The sequence below is a fragment of the Eutrigla gurnardus genome, assembly GCF_963514095.1.
Source record: "Eutrigla gurnardus genome assembly, chromosome: 23".
Classification (NCBI taxonomy): Eukaryota; Metazoa; Chordata; class Actinopteri; order Perciformes; family Triglidae; genus Eutrigla; species Eutrigla gurnardus.
Genome location: NC_139934.1, coordinates 16647024 through 16667871, shown reverse-complemented (window position 1 = coordinate 16667871; position 20848 = coordinate 16647024). Strand labels below are relative to the sequence as shown.

The 20848-nt window shown below is 46.9% G+C and overlaps 1 protein-coding gene across 1 annotated transcript; it reads right to left on the bottom strand.

Moving 5' to 3' along the window:
- Nucleotides 1-4078: 4078 nt before the first annotated feature.
- Nucleotides 4079-20824, bottom strand: serpinh2 (serine (or cysteine) peptidase inhibitor, clade H, member 2). The gene is made up of 5 exons (XM_084002903.1): nucleotides 20551-20824; nucleotides 19580-20190; nucleotides 15748-15840; nucleotides 15025-15257; nucleotides 4079-5338 (listed from the first exon to the last, which is right to left on the bottom strand). Exons 1-5 carry the CDS (start codon nucleotides 20808-20810, stop codon nucleotides 5033-5035), a joined length of 1503 nt encoding a protein of 500 aa, XP_083859029.1. The 5' UTR covers nucleotides 20811-20824; the 3' UTR covers nucleotides 4079-5032.
- Nucleotides 20825-20848: the final 24 nt, after the last annotated feature.

Here is a 20848-nt window from a genome sequence, read left to right as displayed (position 1 = left end):
TTTGTGAGTGTTCTTATGATATTGTGTTTAGATGTCTTTTAACAGTTTTATATTAATATAAAGTGTATTAATATATCCAGAACCGAGTGCCTTGTTGAATTAACATGGGTTTGGAGTAAATAGAATTCCTTGGGTGAAAATCCCAAGGTGGTGTTTGTCACAGTTTAGTCCACAAACCAATGGCTGATGACTACAGGCACTTCCTATATAGTCTGTGGTTGTCAAATTAGTGAACTTTTTTTTACTAATTTAACTCGCTATTACCGAATAAAATACTCAAGTAATAATGTATCTATAGGCATAAAACTTAGGTACATGGAGTGACTTTCATTCCCGCTCCACATGGTGCTAACCCTAAGTTGCTTCCTGTGGGCAGAGTGGTGTCTTGTCCATTTACATGCATATTTCTAATTAAATTATGACATCATAGTATAAATAAACCTAAATGGTGTGCATTCATGTGACCTAAAGAGGATCTTCCTCTATTGCAACATTTGACTGAAAACACTCACAGTTTCAGAAACGATCTACCCAAGTAAGGCCTCCATCATTTTGCTGATTGTGATTTACTATTTATTTAGGTATCAGCCTGTAGTATCGTGTCATTTTTAACAGGCATAGTTTTGCATTTGTCTCACTCAGAATTTGTTCTTTTTTGTTTCAATATCTTGTTTATCATCTCTGAAGGCTCTTAATTCATTAATGCATATTTGCTAAAATTAGGCTACAGCCAGTTTATACACAACTGGCATGGTTTGTTTTATGAACTAGGTTTTCCTTGAGTCATCAACAGTACGAGGAAGGCCTGTCCCAGCTTTTAAGTGCCTAATGTGAACTCTTGCTTAGGCGATGTAAACACTTAGGCTCATTAATGTCGGAGGCCTTTTTGCTGTCTGAAGAGCTGAGGAAGTGCATCTTCATTATCACCTTATCCCCTCGTAGCTTTAAATCCACATCTGAAACCTGTCTGTTGCTACAGTCGATGAGTATGCAACATCGCTGTTTTCCATGTATTGCATGTCTGCCGTTTATATTTGACCTATCTTTTAAGAGCCAGGCAAAAATGGAGGGGGCCCTGTTGCATGCATATCAGCAAGTTGACCCCCAGCTGAGCAAAGCCACTTCTGCGATTTCCTCTAAAGGGTAAGTACTTTAGGCCACTGTAACGGGGGTGACTCTGCTCTGAGTGCTCTTCCGCGGTCTCACCCTCTTTTCTGCCACTTTGGTTGTCCGACCCATCACATGCGGCAGTGGGAAAGACGGGCAGTTCATGGTCCCGCTTTTATCATGTTTTATTTGAAACGGAGATTAAACATTAAATTCTCTCCCAACCTTTTTCTCCGTGTGAGAGTGAGGCACGGCTATACTATTGGTGATAGTGTCAAGTCATTACAGAGCGCTCGTAATGCAGTTCACCTCAATTATGTCCAAAATATTGCTGCTTGCTATCGCCAGAGAGCGGCCCCACACACTGTGTGCTGCAGAGGGACAAAAACACAAAGAGTCAACAAATATAAAAAGGTTCGTCTGGACTGACACCGCGGCTGAATTTCATTATGGAATATATCAAGCACAGTTGCTCCCTTTGAAAACGAATTGAATCATGTTATGGGCCATTTAAAAACCTATAGTGTGTTGCAAAAATCAATTTGAGTTTGGGAATTGTTTTGTGTTAATTCATTGGAAACTTCCCCTCAAACGCTGCGAACCAGAGGAACAGAATTTCCCATTGTGCAAAGTATGCCTCAGTTATGTCATTTAAATGAAAAAAGCACAAGAATGTTAAGTGGCCAATTAAGAAATCAAATCAATAGGCCTGTGTGTGCATTTTAAGGCTGATCCTTTAAAGCTTTGGTAGGAATTATAGGCACTGAAAAAAAAAAAAAAAATACCCCAAGGCAGCTCCCATTGGACATTGTAAATGGAGAAACCCTTTAAAACAAATGATTAAAGGTTGAGTAGGTAAATTTGAAAAAACTGATTTTGACCATCACCGAAGTGAAAAAGTCCCGCCCCCAGAACTCTAAACGAGTGCGAGATTGGCAGAGTGGAATCAGGAAGTGAGTATTGACAGACAGGCAATCAAAAAAGTTGGGCCAGAGAAAATAATTGGAGGTGTGGGGGGTTTTAGTCCTGCCACGGCCACAGATGGCATTTTTTTATGTCAGAGCATTTACTGTATTCATTGCTATCGGTATGTGACGAGGATTTCAAGTAATATGTGACCCATCACGGCAAAACCAGCAACAAATCGGGTGGGACGAATTCACGTAAAAGACGAAATACGCTTTTTTTTTCAAAATGAGTGATTTTCGTTTTTTTTGCAGAATATGCAAGTTGAGATCATGAAGAAGCCACTCCATGTTTCAAATAAGAGTATTGGTTGCCGTAAAAGTATACATTTTATATTTGACAAAGACAGAGACATGACAAAATATGCCATGTCTCTGTCTTTGCTGGGGCGAGTACGGCGATGCAGGTCATTTCGATACTGATTACCGTTGGCCGTTCACGCGCTGTTGTTATTTTTTCGGCAAATCAGCTGCACGTTAGCCCGTGTCCCTCGCAGTGGATCAGCTGGAGCCGAAGATATCAGACACTACGGTTACATTTCAACGGGATAAAGACAGCGAAATGGAGGAAATCTGTAACTTTGACTGCAAATGCTACGGAAGAAGAAAGTAAAACTCTCTCCTTGGAAGACATTCATGTAGCGACAAACTTTCTCAAGAGCTAACGTACAGCATACGGATGGATTCTTTAGCTGCAGAAAGAGAGCAAACGGACAGTAATTATGTCGGAGATGACTGCATCCACCAAAAAGCCGCAGACGAAAAGAAAGTCCGCCCGGACGAAGTCTGCAGGAATACTTTTCAGTTTCTTAGGGGGTGAGTTTCCGTTAACATCACAGTTTTCTCAGTAAACGGTTTTCAGAGAAGCATACATTCAAATGGCCACAACTTCGTCAAACAGATTTCCATGTGTTAGACATCATTGGAAAGCTTAGAAACTACACTTTCAGAATCTGTGAATAACTCAAAATGCCCCGAGGCCGACTTGTTCCTGGTTTTGCCGTGGCTGGTCACATATAACGGAAAGCGTTTTTGAATACCATCACCTACTCTACCTTTAAGTACTAAAAGAGCAGCATTTTAGTAAATGTCAGGATTTTGGTCCTATATGGCTTTAAAACTTTATTACTTCAATGCTAACATTGACAGACCCCCCTCATACTGTTCCTACAGCGGCTCTATGCTCGCCTGAGAAGTGCTTTTCTTACCTTTTCTATGGGAGCGGATGTAGACCTGTGTGTGTTTGTCAGTGCTGTTTTAGAATGTGAAGGTGAGTCAGCAGGGAGCCGGCGTCGGAATGAGCAGGATTGATGTGCTCACAGCAGACGGCCTCAGATCCATCATCGGCGTGTCTAAACCGGGCTCCCGGGCTTTTCAATGTGGACCAGACCTGCAGTACGGTGCCCTTTACAAGTCTCCGCTGCACGGGAGGCCACCGCAGAGGTCATTGTGGTGGCTTCATTCACACATGAATACACACACACACACACACTGTTACTGAGCAGACGTGTGCAGCGGTCTAAATTAGGAACAAAGCTGTAAAAGTGGATTTGTACTGGACCATACGGACCAGCTGTGTGTCTTCATGCTTCAACACAACAAACACATTTTCATTTTTAAGAGAATATGTCGCTACTTATCTGGTATCAGACTTGACTGACTGGCATCTAGAAAAAAACACAGTTTATGTGTGCACCCTCAACACAAAGCACCCATGTGTAGACAGAAGTGCTGTACTATTTTTGATAAAAACGTCGATACACATTTTCACCCTTTGTTTGTTGGGAAGCATTTGGTTGGGTTTCATGTTGTTGCTGCACTTTCTCTGCACTGCCAGCCTATCGGGTGGCCCTCAAAATTCAATAACTGATGCTGGTTCAGGACTTTAAATCTGCTTCCATGCACCCTCAAGGCTCAATGTCAGCCAAATCGGTTCAGGGTAGAGGTTAAAAAATAAATAAATAAATACATAAATGGTCTTCTCTGGAGAAGCAAGTCAACACAATTGTTTTCATGATTTATTGCTTCGTATCAAATATCAAACATACACTTTCAGTAGCAGCTGCTGCAGTTCATTAACACGTCACAGCCCTTTAAGTACTTAAAAAAAAAAATCAATACCTCGTTGAATTGCTGCAATTATCCTAAATATGAAGTTGTTATATTTGAGTCGAACCATGTCAGCCTGGTGTTTGTTTCCAGCGGCATAACGCCGTCATCGATCCCTGATGGTATTAAGAGATTAAAGGTTCCCCGTCCTCTCTGTGTTGTTGACAAGCGGCGTGACTCATTACAGCCATTAGCATTAAGCTGGCTCATCAATAAGCACTTGGCTGATCCATCACTCTTCCTCCGAAGTGGCCCAGGGGACCCCCACGGCAGGACCCTGCCAGCTCCCAGAGCCACCTCATGGGCACCCTTGATCTGTCGGTCGGTCACCCCACACACACACACACACACACACACACACACACACCATCACCTGCCCTGCTGTGTCCTGACAGGAAGTGTCATTCAAGTGTCACCTCGAGCCTCGTTCGTTCCAGCTTTACTCTGTAAGTTGAGTGAATGGAACTGTCTAGTCAGCATGTTAGTGTTTCTCTGCATTCTTGTCATTTTGTTTTGTGTTGACTGGAACATTGAGGCCTTGAATGTGTGTGTTTGTTTTGGCTGTATCCACCAGCGTTAGTAATGTCTTGTGCTGTGTTTTGCTGTGTGCCATGTAGGTGTGTGTGTGTGTGTGTGTAGGTTGGGGGTATTGCCGTGTCAGTGTCAGTCAGTGGCAGACTAGTCAGTGTCAGAGTGTGACAGCCAGCCGTAGTCTGAAGTGATGGCGTGCCACAGTGAATGACAATGTCTGCACTTGGAAGCCGGTGTGTTGTCTTTGAGAGGGAGGGTGTAAGAAACACAGCAAAAAAAAAAAAAAAAAAGACAGGAAAAGACATAGGTGTCGCTGGGTATTACAGCTCATCGTGGAGGGCCTTTCCCTCCGCGTGGTCCAGGGCCCCCATCAGCAGCAGGGCCCCGGTTGCGTTGTCTCTGACAAACACGATTAAGGGGTGATCTGCGTAGAACATCTTGGGCCTTTCTACGATCTGCTCCTCGAGATCAGCGCATCCTTCCCCTGCCTGGGCAGCCAGCTCCAGGGACGCCCAATGGAGCACTCCGCCCAGGTGCAGCTTCCCCTTGCTCTTGTCCGCCACCCCGGGGAAGTCGGCCACCTTCTGGTCCCAGGCGTCAGTCAGGCCCAGAGCAGACAGCTGTTCCTGGAATCAGAAGACACAGCGATGGCATTTATGGAGCGTCCTGACTCAGTTCCCCCAAAGTTTTGAGGCCATCCTATAGAGACGCCCTGCAAGTGTATCGCAACAAGCAGCCGCCAGGACAGCGATCAATTATGTAGGAAGGAGAGCAACAACAAGCTGGAAGGAACGCACGTTTTTAAAATTTCATGAAGCTGTGACCCTCAGTAGCAACACGCTGCCCTCCCCGAGCCCCGCCACGCGACCAACGCACACACACACACACACACACACGCACACACCGAACACAGTCAATCACAAACGTCTCCATACTGTTTATTTACTCTCCATCCAAATAAAAGGTTGGCGTGGGAAGAGAGGCTGGCAGTTGCCCTTGTTGTGAGCCGGGCAGAACAAAGTGGGCGACAGGCAGAGAGGAGACGCGGGGAGGAAGCGGAGGATGAATAATTTAAGAGTGATGCCCCGTGACCTCAGCACCTCCTTTGTTTTGGCTCTGATATGAATTCCACAGAAAGTCGTCGTCATGACAGGTAGTTTATCCTCCCGTGGCAGAGGGCCACTCACAGTGACAGGCGTCTCCAAGGGGCCGGGTGAGTGTGTGTGTGGGTGGGAGTGTGTTGACTTGTGTGTGGGTGTGCTGCAGAGGGGAAGGAGATCTGGGTTTCTGGCAACTTCCACTGAGTCAACTCTTTATTGGAGAGATCTTGCTGTTGACAGGCGAGGACGGCGGATCGTTTGGATGAGTTGTCCGGTGCGGCTGAAGCCTCTGCACATGCTAATGGCCGATGGTGTAGAACGACTGCTCCTCTCCTCCAGCGTTGAGGTGTGCACGCGAGAGGAAGTCCCACCGGATCACGGAATCAGATGCTCGTACGTCTGTCAGTCACGTTCTCGTGTTTTCGCGCAGCGCTCCCTCTCCACACAGACGCACACCTCCTGCTCTAATGCACTTCTATTGTCCTCATCCATTATTCCTCCACTCTTCCTCTCCTCTGCCACACGCTACCACTACATCACTGTCTTCCTCCGCCGCTCTGCCACTTGCCTGGCATCCCCATCCTTCATCTGCCCCGCCTGCCTCCATTTTATCCCACTCTGTCTCCCTCTCTTTCTCTCTCTGCTCTTTTCTCCCGCCGCCTCATCCTTCTCCGTCGCTGACAGGCCGGCTCGGCCCCGCGTACATCGCTCTCCCCGACTTCTCCTTCTCCGTCTGCGGTCGCTTCCAGGTTTTTCGCTTCTTATCTAAGGGGGAAACAGAAGGAGACATACGCTGGTGGATTCCTCAGAATCGTGTGTGTGGTCATGAGGAACAGCTCACGAACATAAATAGTACCATCCAACCCAGCGTGACCTCGCCTTCCTCTCTGGCTCTGCTCGTCAACGCTAAAGCACTTTTTCTTTTTTTGAAGCTGTAACGCGTTTAAAAATTAAGGGCCCCCGTGGCAGCATGCTGGGAAACAGAGCAGGGGTGTCGGGGGAGCCTGCCGAGGCCTCGTGCACAACAGAGGTGTGGCACTGCATTATGTGGGGAGAAGGAGCCTCTGGGAGGTGCTCTATGGCTGCCCTTTCTCTCTGAGGCACCGCATGCATCTTAGATGGAACAGCGCTGGGCGGACTGCTGATGCCTCGCACACAGCATCAATGAGCTATTTGTCTGGGAGTGAGAGCCACGGGTATTGTCAGCTGGAGGTTTCCGCGGTTGAGCCGGGGCAAGAGGTAGTAACATGCCATCAGTCCTCCGGCGTGCGGCACTCCGCATCACATTATTTCAGCCGGATGGTTGAGCCGGCTAAGTAGCTTGTTGGGTGTACCTGTGGGGGGGTTTACGGGGATCGGATGTGGCAGCCAGGACATGTTACAGCTCCATCTGTGAGAGAGACGGAGCAGCCTTAGTCATGACAATGAGGGGAAAGGAAGGATGAGGAGAAAGCAGAGATCAAACAGGGGGACTACAGCTAGACAGCTCCTTTTATATCAGCTGCTGCTTTCAAACTGGAGGACTTGAACTGGGAGACGCCTTGAGGGGAGGAAAACCTGCAGCAAACATCCCACCAACATCAGATATGGATCGTTTCTCCTCAACCGTCAGACAGGACCACATGCCCAACACTGAGTAAAGTAATGTCCCTTGGTAACTGCCTAAAGTACAGACTGTGCTTATATTCTTCATATTTAGTCTATGAAATGTTTTCTAAAAACTCATACAATTTCTGTAAGCCCAGTATGATATCTTCAAAGTGTTTGTTTTGCCAAGTCACACACAAATCTCCGAAATGTCCAAAGGTATAAAAGAAAGAGACGCAGCAAATCCTCACAAATAAGAAGCTGGAACGAGAGATTATTTGGCATTTCTGCTTGAAACAATTTATCGATTGCAGATGAATTCTGTTTCCTTTACCTTGTCTCCCACTATATGATGTCAACCGTTGTAAATATCAAATATGTCACCGCCCTGGTAGCTAAATGACCTTTGATACATCTTCCTGTCTGCCTCTTCATTTGTCCAATAAAGGTGAAAATGACAACATGACGACAAAAATGAAAAATGAAACTGACAAGATCGGTATATGGAAGCCCTGAGAGGAGTGAGAAAAACGATTCTGGTGATCAAATTTCTAAGTCTGATATGAATCCTGCGATGACGACTTCACAGGTGAACAAAGGGTTTTGCGGGGATCATTTTTGAATAATGAATTTTTCATCCTTTTAAAGAGTTTTTTTTTTTGTCTGGATGATTTTTCAGTTTGTTCTTGTAATGCTAATTTCAGCCACAAGAGACTGAAGTGCACCACCCATGTTCTAAATAAGACTACAACCATTCATATTTTCATTTTTCCATGCACTCTAAGCACAAGGTGCATATATTGTGTTTTAGTTATGTACATGTTTTAAAAAGTACACATACACAGGAGAGAACACCATTTCTCAGGGCTTTCATAGTATCTTTTGGATGAAACAGCAATCTTTTAAAGTTCTTGACACCACATAATGTATGCTTTATCTCTTACTTCTCAATGACAGCGACAAACGCTTCTTTTACACCACCTTTAAATAACTAGACGTGTTCTGCTTAATTCACCACTGCCCTCAACAGTGTGTGTGGGTGGTTTCAAGTATGCAGTACGTGGCGCTGGCATCATCACGGCTTCATTTCACCGACTCATTACAGTTTTTACCCAATGCGTCAACACTAAAAGTGGTTGCTATGCCCAAAGCATCACAACCTCTAACTTTGGTGACCATGCCCCAAACAAAAGCACCAACCCTGCAAACACAATATCTGTTTGAAATTCTCCAACACACTTCTTGCAAAACACTACACACTGTTTTTTACAAAAAGGAAATCTCATGCAATCTAAAATTGGAAAAGCCCACAGACTCACACACATGAAAACATTAATCTTATTGTAGACCAATCAGTCTCAGCCATAGCACTACAAACACACCTGATGTGAGCTCAGCTCCTGTGTGTCAACTTTGGAAACATGGAGGCAGAAAGAGGAAGAGAAAGCAGTAGCAGAAGGAGGAAGAGGATGAAGAAGGGGAGCAGGCAACAGAAGGAGACAAATATCTGAGGACATGAGGTCAACTTTGGTGGACCATGTAATAAATCATGGCCTCACAATGAGGGAGGCCGGGCAGAGAGTCCAGCCAAACCTAAGTCACTACTCAGTAGCCTCAATGATTAGAACTTTCAGACAAGTTTCCACACTAGACTGTACCAAAGAAATTACAGTACTGCACATTGTTCAAACACAGTATTCTATATTGCTGTATTTCTGTAGGTCTATGGGTCTAAAGTACAACATGTATGATGTTTTATTTCCTACAGAACTGCCAGACGACCTGCATGGGGTGGCAGATTCAGTGATGACCAGGAGGTGGCCATAGTTAACATTGTTTGGGCAAATAAGGAATCCGGTTTTGTGAATTGAGAGAGCAGATCATCGCAGATCAAATAACCTTCACTGACATCAACACTGTCAGCATATCTACACTCTCTCACATCTTTAAACAGCACATTTCACTGAGGCAGCTGCATAGAGTTCATTTGAGAGGAACAAAGTGAGAGTCCAAGACCTCCGTCATGACTATGTACAAGCACATACTCATTACAGTATGTGTGTAAATGTATATGTGCTAGTCCTGTGTTTTTAATTACACTATATTCACCATACATTATCTGCACGTTTCTGTTTTAGAGGTTCCTGGAACTTCATGCTGCTCCACAGCAACACACGTTCATGTTGGTGGATGAGGCTGGGTTCAACCTGGCAGAAACCAGACGTCGGGGCCCAAGCATTGTTGGGCAAAGGGCCATAGTACATGTCCCAGTCAGCGTGGGGGAGATATCACCTTGTGTGCCTCCATCAGTGTACAGGGAGTCCTGCGTCACCCCTCCATGCTCGGTCCCTACAACACAGTCCTCATTATTGGCTTTCTGGACTCACTTCATGACACAGTGGTCCAGGACGGCCCAGAGCAGCCCCAGTTTGTTGTCATCTGGGATAATCAGTCAGTTTGCATCGGGCGGCTCCAGTCCAGGCTTACTGCACTCTACTTGCCACCATACACCCCATTTTTTAATCCAATTGAGGAGTTCTTTTTAGCATGGCGCTGGAGGGGTTTATGCCCATCAGTCACATGCCGCCACGCCTCTTCTACAAGCCATGAAGGGACATGCAGCGACGTTGAGATGAGGTCCGTACAGGGCTTGATACGGCATGCACGGCCATATTTCTCCCGTTGCTTGGCAAGGGAAGACATTGCCTGTGATGTGGATGAGGTGATGTGGCCAAACTCCAACAGGAGACAGGATCCATAGCCTAAATGTCTCCCAATCATTCCCTTACAACACTATGTTTCCTAGAACATTCTAGTTGTACCATGTCATTGTGTTTTTTATTTTTTACTTTTGCAAAAACCTGAAAAACAAAACAAATTTCTGAAGCGTTTCCATTTTATTTCATGTGTCTAGATCTACTGTAGTGGATCAATCTTCCACAAAAACAATATGTATGAGTCTTCTAAAGTCAAAAACCATCCAAAGTACTGAATACAGCTGTGTTTTGCATAAAGCTGCTAGGAAAGAGTAATTCAAAAGTGCGTGTGTTTAACGTTTTGATGCTAAAACAGTTTTGAAATGAGATTGTGAGGTTTTGTTTCAAAGTTTCATTTTGGCGTATAAGTTAGGAGTTTATCTTGCCGTGTCTTACTCGGCCTGTGTGTGAAGTTGGCAACATGTGTGTAAGCAAAACCCGTAAATGCTTTAAAAAAAAGCTTCTCCATCTCTTTATCGAGTCTCATCAGCAATACTGCGGTTGGTGTCTTATTTACAGGAGCTTTCACCCTCAGTCACCGGCTCACATTATAAACATGAACCGCTTTTCCTGTTCCAAAGGCCATTTCACCACGCATGAAAAGGGACAAAAGGAGCCTCTGCTTTTAGTGAGATATTGAACTAAGTGAACGCGTCTGATTAATTCATATGATGCAGCGCGGTGGAAGCCGAGTTAAAACAGCCGTCCCCCGACACTGTATACGCCGGAGTGTGCCCGTGTAAATATTTGATGGCCTTTTGACCTCATTAGCCGTGATTGAGTGAGCTCTCCGGTGCAAACTCGTATGTCTTAGTCACCGACTGGAGATACAGCCAGAACGGAGCCATTAGTGTGTGTGTGTGTGTGTGTGTGGGGCCTGGTCAGCACTGGATCAGAGCTGGAGGGAGAAAGAGCGATGAGGGTGGTTTATCCAGTGACCTCTGGGCCAGGCTTGTTAAGAGGGTTCTCCGTCTCTTCTACACCCTCCACAGTCTGCCCTCCACCATACGGAGGGAACCAGAGAGAAAGGCAGGATTGTGCAGCTATTTATAGTTCTCTGTGATGCTTTCCACCTTGTCCCCAAGCAATCATTGACCCCCCCCCATCCTCCCCCACCTCTTCTGCTTGCTTGCTGTGTGTCACTCCTATTCGGGTCAGCAGAGCCGTGTTACAGTCACATGTGAGACCCCCATCCCTGAGACTGATAGGACCGAGGTGGGGGGGAGTGGCACATCCTTGTTACATGACCCAGAGGTGCGTGATTCGGTTTGTGCGTGTTAGGGTTGACGCTACACACACACACAGACACACACTACAAAGATCTTCTGTTTGTCCAGATGCCGCTGTCTTATCTCAGAGGTCCATGGCGGTCGCGAGCACTGACAGGCAGAGTGGTAAACAGCATTAAGGCACAGTGATGAGCAATTATTTGCCCGACCCAATTGGAAAAATGATTGTCAGAGGAGACATGGCAGGCTGTCACTGGCCAGAGATGTCGGACAGACAGATGAAATGAGATTGGAGTGGGTTTGTTCAGCGCTTTAGCCCCCTTTCATAACGAATCCTTCGAATGCACCTCTCTTTTTTCCTTGAGAGGCAGAAAACTCCCGAAGAGGCCAAAACATTAAAGTGCTTGCAATTAGGTTACATAATGAGGGCAAAGCTACTTTTAGTTATTTACAAGAATACTCATTCTTTTCTTCTCTTTTTCGTCTGGCAAACTCTCTCAGAGACAAAAGAGGATTCGTGCTCTTTCCCGGCAAAGCGTCCGTGTCAAAAGGAGTTGTTTCAAGCTTTAGTTCTAGATTACAGCCTCGTCCCCAGGGTGTCCCGGCGATGTTAATGTCGAAAGCTTGTTCTTCAGGGCCTGGCTAGCAGAGTAACATGGCAGCACAAGCCTTCAGACATGTTTGTTAAACCAGAAAGGGGCCAGAGTGGATTGCATCAGCCCATGATGAGGTTACAGCGTACATCTAGCGAGGACATAGTAATAGGTTCCAGTCTGTAGTCCCTGCCCCGAGGAAATGGGTTTTACTGACATGCCCTCTGTGTCTGTCAAGTTCAACACTCTCTCTCTTACTATGTCTGCCTCACTCATCCACAACTGTTTTACCACCAAACACTCTCTCAGACTCAAAGACTATCTCGCATCGAACTCCAGAGGCAGAGCAACTGCATGCACAGTCGATGGGAAGATGCAAGAGGATGCAAACAGAAGTGAACTCCCTCCGAGCTGTGGGGATTAGGGCGAAGATGCATCCGAGCAACGTGAAAACGTCTCGCAGATCCGGAGCTTGTATGACTTCATACAATCGTACGGAGACGAACTGGAGGAAAATAACAGAGAGAGTTCTGAAATCTAGCTTTTCCATCCATCTGAATGCATCTCATCTTTTACTGGCGAGTAATAGTGAGCACTAGGAATATCTTTAATGGTTCAACGGTCTTAACGATAATCCTTTCTTGACTCAGCCTCTCCACAGCATGAGCCTATGCCTAAAATCTGCTCCACAATCTTTTCCCACTCCAGTTCGTGTTAGCAGAGAGCAGGGCACGGGACATGCAGGCAGCAGCTTCTCATTCTGAAGACCTTTACCAGTTTAAAGGGCAAACGTGGCCCTCAGAAGGTCACGTCAAGCCATCCTTAATTTGCATTTAGTAACTTGATGGTAGAAGAAAAGTTGCTGGTTTCAGGTTTGTGCGCCGCCTGTCGTGTTTCTGTGGTTCCAACAGCGTCATAGCTTTGAGCAACAACCATTAGGATCATTGGATCATGTGACTTGTGTAAAATCAGGTGTGTAGCAGAGAAAAGACTTGATCCAAACATCCCTAGAAAATTAAATGACCTGTAGAACTCTGACTGCAGCTAATGTCAGCACAATAAACTTGAAAAAGAAACTTTGTCTGTCTGCCATGACCCACAGTAGGATATTCTCAAAGGTGTGGAGGCCTGTGTGATTCCCACTACTGCTACCCCCCTCTATTCTATGGACCCTGTGGCCCGGTCGAATACGTGCTCTCACACTAGCTCCACAACTCTCTGAGCTTTCAGTCAGCAGCCAGGCAGTCTCCAGGTTTGGCCTGCGTGAACCTCAACAAGCCCCATGCGCTCGCATTAGCATGAGCAGCCGCTAACCCGACTCAGACTGGTACCTGCTGGCTCGGGACTAAGCGGAGCAGAGACGCAGGCCGACTGCCAGCGGGGCCGTGGCGTGACCTTTGTGCTCCGTCAAAAGGAAGTCCGTGGGAAGCTTTGGAAGCCCACTGAGGAGCTGCAGGCCATGGTCATCCACAGGCCCCTCGTGGCCCTCAGCAGGTAGGTCTGATTCCCTGCTCAAGGCTGGTACAGCCCGATGTGGTCTGTAGAGCTGGATTGGCCATCACCTCGAGGGAGGGAGGAGAAGTATGGGAAGGAATGTTCAACTCACCTGAGTCAGAGTGGACGCAGCAAACCAGGCCAGGGCTTCACTTACTGAAGAGGAAGAGTGAATAGATGGCAAGAAACGGAGGGCAGAGGTGAAGAACGCACGGAGGAAGACAAGAAAGAGAAAGACCTGACACCTGAGAAACACTACATGAGGGGGAGAGAGAGAGAGAGAGAGAGAGAGAGGAGGAAGAGGAATGATGTATGAATGGAGCAAAAATTACTCTTGAAAGGGAACCAAGATAAGCAGAGTGCGAGTGAGGAAGAGGAGGTGGTGACGACAGGGGAAGAACAAAGAAGAGGAGACGCGGAAAAACCAAAGGATGAGGATGAAGAAGGAGAAGGAACAAAGACAACGATGTCCGGATCTCCTGGGAGATATGAGAAAGTGAATAATGATGCAGTGTGGGTACAGGAAATGAGAGACGAGACTACAATGGAGGCGGTTAAACTCCTCTACTGGATTAAAGAGCTGAGAACTTCTCCACTACTCCTCTACTCTCCTGTAGAAGCAGCTCAGTCCTCTAGAGTCCAGCAGCATCACCCCCACAAACACTAGTAGTGTCCCCTAAAAAGGAAACACGTTACTGGGGCAGGTGAGGTGGCTGGTGGGGATGGAGCACACTCACTCCCGGGACGTCCCAGAGCCGGGTCGGGCCCTCGGGGAACATTCATCCCAGATCATGTGGCTGTGCAGCGGCCGTACACACACTACATGGAAGGGGGGAGGGATGAACCACAAAGATGCACCTCACATTCAAACGGCTCCCCAAAATAGAACACAGACGAGCTACGTTGTAAAGCCCCTCCCATCACACTCAAAGTTCCTCAGCCAATCAGGAGAGGAAGAAGACGTCAGCCAAACCATCTAAATATGTAATTCAGCATCCCATAGAAGAGGCACTGATCAGGTTAAGACTCAAAACATAGGAAATATAAAGTTTACATTGTGAATATATGGAATATATATGGAGTATATGGAACTAAATAAGTTGATAATCATGTCTTTTACAATAGGACAACTAAGATTACAATAACTCTTGCGAGTTCAAACCACCAGAGGCTGACTGATAATGGATTCAATGCTGATATTAATATTAAGGGGTAAAAAAAAACATGTATATCCATTTATCACCCAATATTTATAATAGATATGTAATGGAGGGAGGATGTTCTACAGTTAACAATAAACTTTACTGCACAAATTGACATCAGTGCACTGACACAGTAATTTATCTGGGAATTACAAAATTATTTTGAATAATAAATAAATAATTTTAGATAAACATTTGGCCAGTTGTCATGTCAGGTGCTCAGAAAAACAGGAAAAAGAGAAAATGAGCGAGCATGTCCTGATGTCAGAGTCAGAGTGTTGAGATAGTTTGAGCAAGATGGCCGCTTCGACTTCACAAACACCTATGACATGAGAAGATGGTGGTACTGACCTGCAGACTGATGGTGCTGCTGATGTTCACCTTGGGCAGAGAGATGGACATGGTGGTGGGACTGGTCTTCTCCAGCCACGTGGACAGCAGCTCCAGGGTCAGAAGCTTCTCCAGCCGGGCCAGATGCTCCACGTGGAAGGGCATCAGGAAGAGCACGCTGGCCCCGCCCCCACACAGAGGCGTCTCCAGGACCTGCACCATGTTTTCCACGTCTTCATAGTGACGGTACGAACCTGGAGGATGGGGGAGTCAAGGAGAGGATTTGCTATCATGTAACGTTGTTGCTTTCAGAAGCAGTTCAGAGCAGCAGTTCTCCTGTTCAGACATTTACAGCTCTCGCTCGCCAACGTGAACCGAGCTACGGGAGAAAGCGCCGCGCCGGCGGGTTCAATGCGTTCAAACCCGGGCGTGAGCCGACGACAGCATGACGGAGGATGGCTGCAGTCATCTTTTTCAGGAAGGACGTTATAATACAACATTAAACAGAATACCATGTGTCCCTCCAACATAACTCACTGCCGTCGCAGCCGGAACTCACTCGGCCCCGTTGTTGTTTTAAGACAGTACATAAAATATGAAAAGTGTGTTCAATAAATCATAAGGCACGCGGTGATAAATAGGAGAGAAGCAGATTGGACCTTACAGATGTTCGAGCCATTTTAGAACTCAAATGGCTTTTCGCTACATTTATTCTCTGGCGGCGGCGGCGGCTGCGTTTTTCACCTGCTCGGTGCATCATCATCACTTTGGTGTATTTCTTCCCCAGGAAGGTGCGATGATCTGTGCTCCCCTCGCTGAACTCTCTCTCCCACAGCCCTGAGCACGCACACACACACACACACACACACACACACACACACACACACACACACACACACACACACACACACACACACACACACACACAAACAGAGACAGTTTCAATGCAGAACCGCTGAGACGGATCGGCGGTGAGAAAATCCTGAATGATTGAAAGGAGGTGAGGAGGTGGACGCCAGGTTAAATGTTCATAAAACACATGCAGGCTTCATAGAGAGGACCAGCGGCCGACAATTCTCATGAATCATCAGCTGCTGCCCATTCAGAGAGTCTGCTCTTCTGGCCGTTACGAGGTCCTCCAGGCCACGCCCCCGACGGGGTCAATGTCACACAACACTAAAGGTGCACGAAGGCCCAACAAAATCAAATTAGCCCTGATGAAAGTCTAGAGACCGATCGCTTGTTTATCATTAGACTTGTTGGTCGAAGCTTCCACGGTCCACTCCACAGCCAATCAGCTGTTAGTAAGCAGCAGTGACTCAAGTGAGCTCATCAATAAGGTTATGAATAATGTGAAGGATGGGCATTATATATATATATATATATATATATATATATATATATATATATATACACAGTTAAAAACCCTCACAATAAATTGATGCTGGTTTCAGCTAACAAGGTAATCCTAAATATCTTTACAAGAAACTTGAAAAAAGACGAAAAATACAGCATATTTATGTGAGGAGATCTTGTGCTTCATGGCCAGCTTATATATTTTAATTTAATTTGATGGTGTGAAACCAAAAGAGCTGCCTGGAAGCAAGATAAAACGGCGGTAGATTAAAAACACTGGTAAAAGAAGTTCTGTTTAAGAGTACGTTATTTATAGAAGTCTGCTAAGGCAGTCTTTTTCTCTCCACTATGTGGCGCTGTAACTCCTGTAAATGATGAGCTTGTTCTAGTCCCATGTGGAGAGTGTTCTTAGATAACTCATATGACATTAAATTCAAAATGTAATCAAATGAAAGTATATTCCCATTTTTTCTTGATGAGACAAATGACTTGTATTTATTAGATTGCACTTCTGTAAAGTTGGGCTGGTATTTTTCAAAGTAAAAGCTGAATTCAGGAGTTCCTTCAAACTCCACCGATGATGTCATCAGCGATATTTCCTCCAGAGCCACACGAACTATGATGCAATGGTTTTCACAAGCTGCTGCTGCTTACGATGACTTAACGGGTGTAAAATCAGAGCTGTTTAGAATTGATTATCGGAATGGAAGCGGATTCATTTCCCCGTTGATCAGTGAACCAGCACCAGGCTTTCCCACAAACCAGCCAGCCTGCTGGCCCCCGAGCCAATAAGCAGCCACGGCGTGGGACTCCCGGGCGTGCTGGTGCAAGTCGCTAACATTCGCTCCGCTCCCTGGAACATCACAGAGGGAAATATGATCGCGCTGGAATTCCAAAACAAGCGGCTGAAGAATACCTGAAGTGGCAGCCTCGGCGTGGGAATGATGTCATGACGACGGACGGATGTGTACATGTGTGTTCGCCCCCCTCCCAGCCTGCCAAGCAGACTTGTGTGTGCCATGTGGGCCCGGTCTAGACCAACAATGAGGAGCGAGACTATTGTAAAAGCTAAGAAATCCAACGGCTCAGACTCACCAATTCATACTGTAAACTCCAGGCAAAAACCAGAGCAGAATCAATAAGGGCGAGGGCTCCCTCTCCTCCCTCATCAACTTTTGATTACAAGTACTTGTGGTATTTCACAAGCTATTATAAGCAGTAAAATATGAGGGGACTTGTTGTTCTCTCTCGCCTTTTCTTTCCTCCCCTCGTTCCCAGCGTTGCAGCGTTATCTTGCATATAACTTTATCTCTGCCGGGGTTTTTTTTCTTTTCTTCACAATCTTATTTTTCTTCTCGCGTCTCCGGTGTTTGTTTGTCTAAAACAGGAACAAAGCCTGAATTAATTAACTGAAATCCCAAGGTGGGCCTTTTACATCCCTCCACTAGCTCTGTCAATCTCTCTCGCTCTCTCAGCAGGCCACCCTCTCTTTCTTTACTTTTCTGGATATTCACTCGCTCCTTTCCCTCCCTCGTCTCTTTGTCCCCTTCCCGGCCAGACGTCGCTGCCTGTACTGCTCTTTCTCTGCAGCCCCTTTCTGCCGTTTAACGTCTCCCCACTACGGACATGTTCCACTGCTAATTGCCCCCGACCTCCCCTTTCTGTGAATGCTGTGTTGGAGGAAGGAGGGAAGGAGGCAGAGCAAAGAGCTTTTTATACGTCTCCCCCTTCAATAATTCACTAAAGGGAACCAAAGTGAAACAAACAAAAACGGGTAAGCGGATGCCTTTTCAGCGCCAAACCAAATTCCAGCAGCATCCCTGAAACCATCGCATTATCACACGCTATGAGTCGCCTAAGGACCGTGAAATCAAAGGCAAACAGAAAAAAACAAAAAACAAAGTTACAACCCTCCAGGGGCAGCCACAACCAGCAGAAAGCAAAACTATCGACCACTTGTGAATTATGAATCAAAACTAAAGAAATCCAATTCTGCGTAATCTCATTTGTGTGCCGCAATCTGCTGTGTAATCTAATTTGTGTGTTTCCTCCACAAAATTAATGAACCGGCCAACCGACGGGTTGGTTCACAGAAACTAATTTCATAATGAAGTCAAAACATCAAACAAAGAAAAATTAATTAAATTGCTTATCAATATATAGTCTGTCAGGGAATGTTATGTTTCAAACGGCCGTCTATCTGTCGGCAACCTGTTTTCACTGCGGATGGAGAGAATACCTGCAGGAGAGCGGAGGGATGGAGGCAGATGGAGGCAGATACGGATGTGAACATGTGGGAAGAAGAGGAGACCGGCCTCGTTTAGGACACGGGATAAAAAGGAGGACAAAAGACCCCAAAACAGAGACAAACGCCACAAAGGGAACAAGGAGAGCGTTTAACACATCATCATCTTTTTGTGGAGACGGCAAACAAAAGTGAGCTCAGCAGGCGAGCCGACGGTGGCTGAGGAAGAGGAAGAGGAAGATGGTAGATTACACTCCCGAAAAAGTTGTCACCAAATTGGAAAATAAGCTATTTGCTCTTTTCTCCCACTCGTAAAATAATCTAGTCGAGCAAATACCGACGCCCTTTAACAGCCACACAAAAAGTTACGTAACCCTCAGTGGTGGAACTTCAGATATGTTTTTGGGGACGCGACTGTTAAATCATAGATGGGGCTTCTAAACACGGACCCGTCACAGAGAAGGGATCTGAGCCAAGCTGCCGCCGACTTGGAGCGCTCCGAGCACAGATGTTCACCACGACACTGAGGGAGAGTCTGGACACTTGTTACTCAATTATTTAAGATGACACATCACCCCCCGATGGAAGATGAATACGCTCTCAGTGATAGACCCCAGAATCATCCTTTATCTGCTGTGTCCACCAGCTGGAGCCCACCGCACACACACACACACACACACACACACGCAGGTGGGCATGCTGCTGTGTGTGTGTGTGTGTGTGTGTGTGTGTGTGTCTCAGCTGTCTGAACACTTAAAACGGTAGATATGTGCGCACCATATTAATATTCTAAGACTTCTCATCTGCAGCCACAAACAACGTTGCATCATCCAGGTTTACAGTCAGACACAGTTATGGACACTGAGATATGATGACATGTTTGCTTATTATTTAACATCTGTTATCTCCAAACCAGTGCAATATTCCCTACGGCCCAGTCAGCGGTTAGAAGGGAGCCTACATAGGCCCACTTACCTTTAAAGCGCAGGGTGTTGGCCAGTATCAGAGCTCCGGCCTTGGCCTGGACTTTGGCCACTAAAGGAGCCCCCTCCAGCCCACCGAGCCCAGCCTTGGCCCAGCCACGGAGGAGCTTCAGGTCAGCCTGGGAGTCTCCTTTCCCCAGTGGCCGGTGCTGCAGCCTGAACCTGGTCTGGCTCTCCGTCACAAACTCCTGGCTGAGTGGAGGGGCCTGCTTGGAGAACAGAGCCGACGACGTGTGCAGGCCAAAGGAGGTGCCGTTGGCGCCGGCGAAGCTCTTCAACGCCCCGGACAGGAGCTCCGCAGCAGGGGCCTCGGTGGAGGAGGGGGTCTTGAGGAGGTCTCGGAGCTGGCTGGCGGTGGTACCCGCTGAACCTCCACCCAGCGCTCCGAGCGAGGAGGCCAGGAGCAGGGGGGAGAAGAGGGTGTTTACGGGGCTGGAGTCAGAGCGGAGGGCCTGGTACAGGCGGAGACCAAGAGACCAGCTGGGGTCACCCAGGGGAGGAGGAGGGCCGGGTGGTGCAGCAGGGCTCTTCTTGCTGCCCTGCACCAGAAGGACCGGCATAGAGATGAGGATGAAGACAGGAAGCCTGGGCATCATGGCAGATCTGGAGAACACAGGGGGGGTCAGTGCATTCCTCTCATGTTTATATACACAACACTATGTGTAATTAACGTGTAATAGCTTATTGTGCTGTTACTGCGTTCATAGTGGAGATAAAGCAGTGGAGAGCAGCAGCCCGAGCAGTCCTCCGGGTTCTGCCGAGTCCTCCACACTCAACACGGGTATTATCTCGGCCGCTGCGGGGAACCAGCGGGTGACAAGGAAACTCGGATGAAGTTTCAAAATAAGGCTCCGCGTTTCTTCCGTGACGGGAAACATCTGCTGCCCGGTTCTCTCGTCTCCGTTAAGAGTCCCGAGAAAACCTCGAGGCGAAAGCAAAGAAGGAAAACGTGTTTAGTTTTACCGTGAATGTGTCCGGTGTGTCTCCGTCCTCTCGGCTCCGTCCCCCCCAGGAAGGAAGTGGTGCTGCGGCCGTCCGACGTGGCAACTCGCGGAGGAACTTAAACGGCTCTCCGCAACTTCACAACCGGGGGAAAACACTTTTTTTTCACCCGGGAGCTTCCGGGCGTCCCGCCGAAGCAGAGCTGTTAGTGAATAAAGTCCCTGTGTAGCAGTCAGATGGAGTTGTGCTGTTTCAGTGTCACGCTGTGAGAAAAGCTCCATAAAAGTCCCATTTTGTTCCCAGCACCGTGACCCCGTTT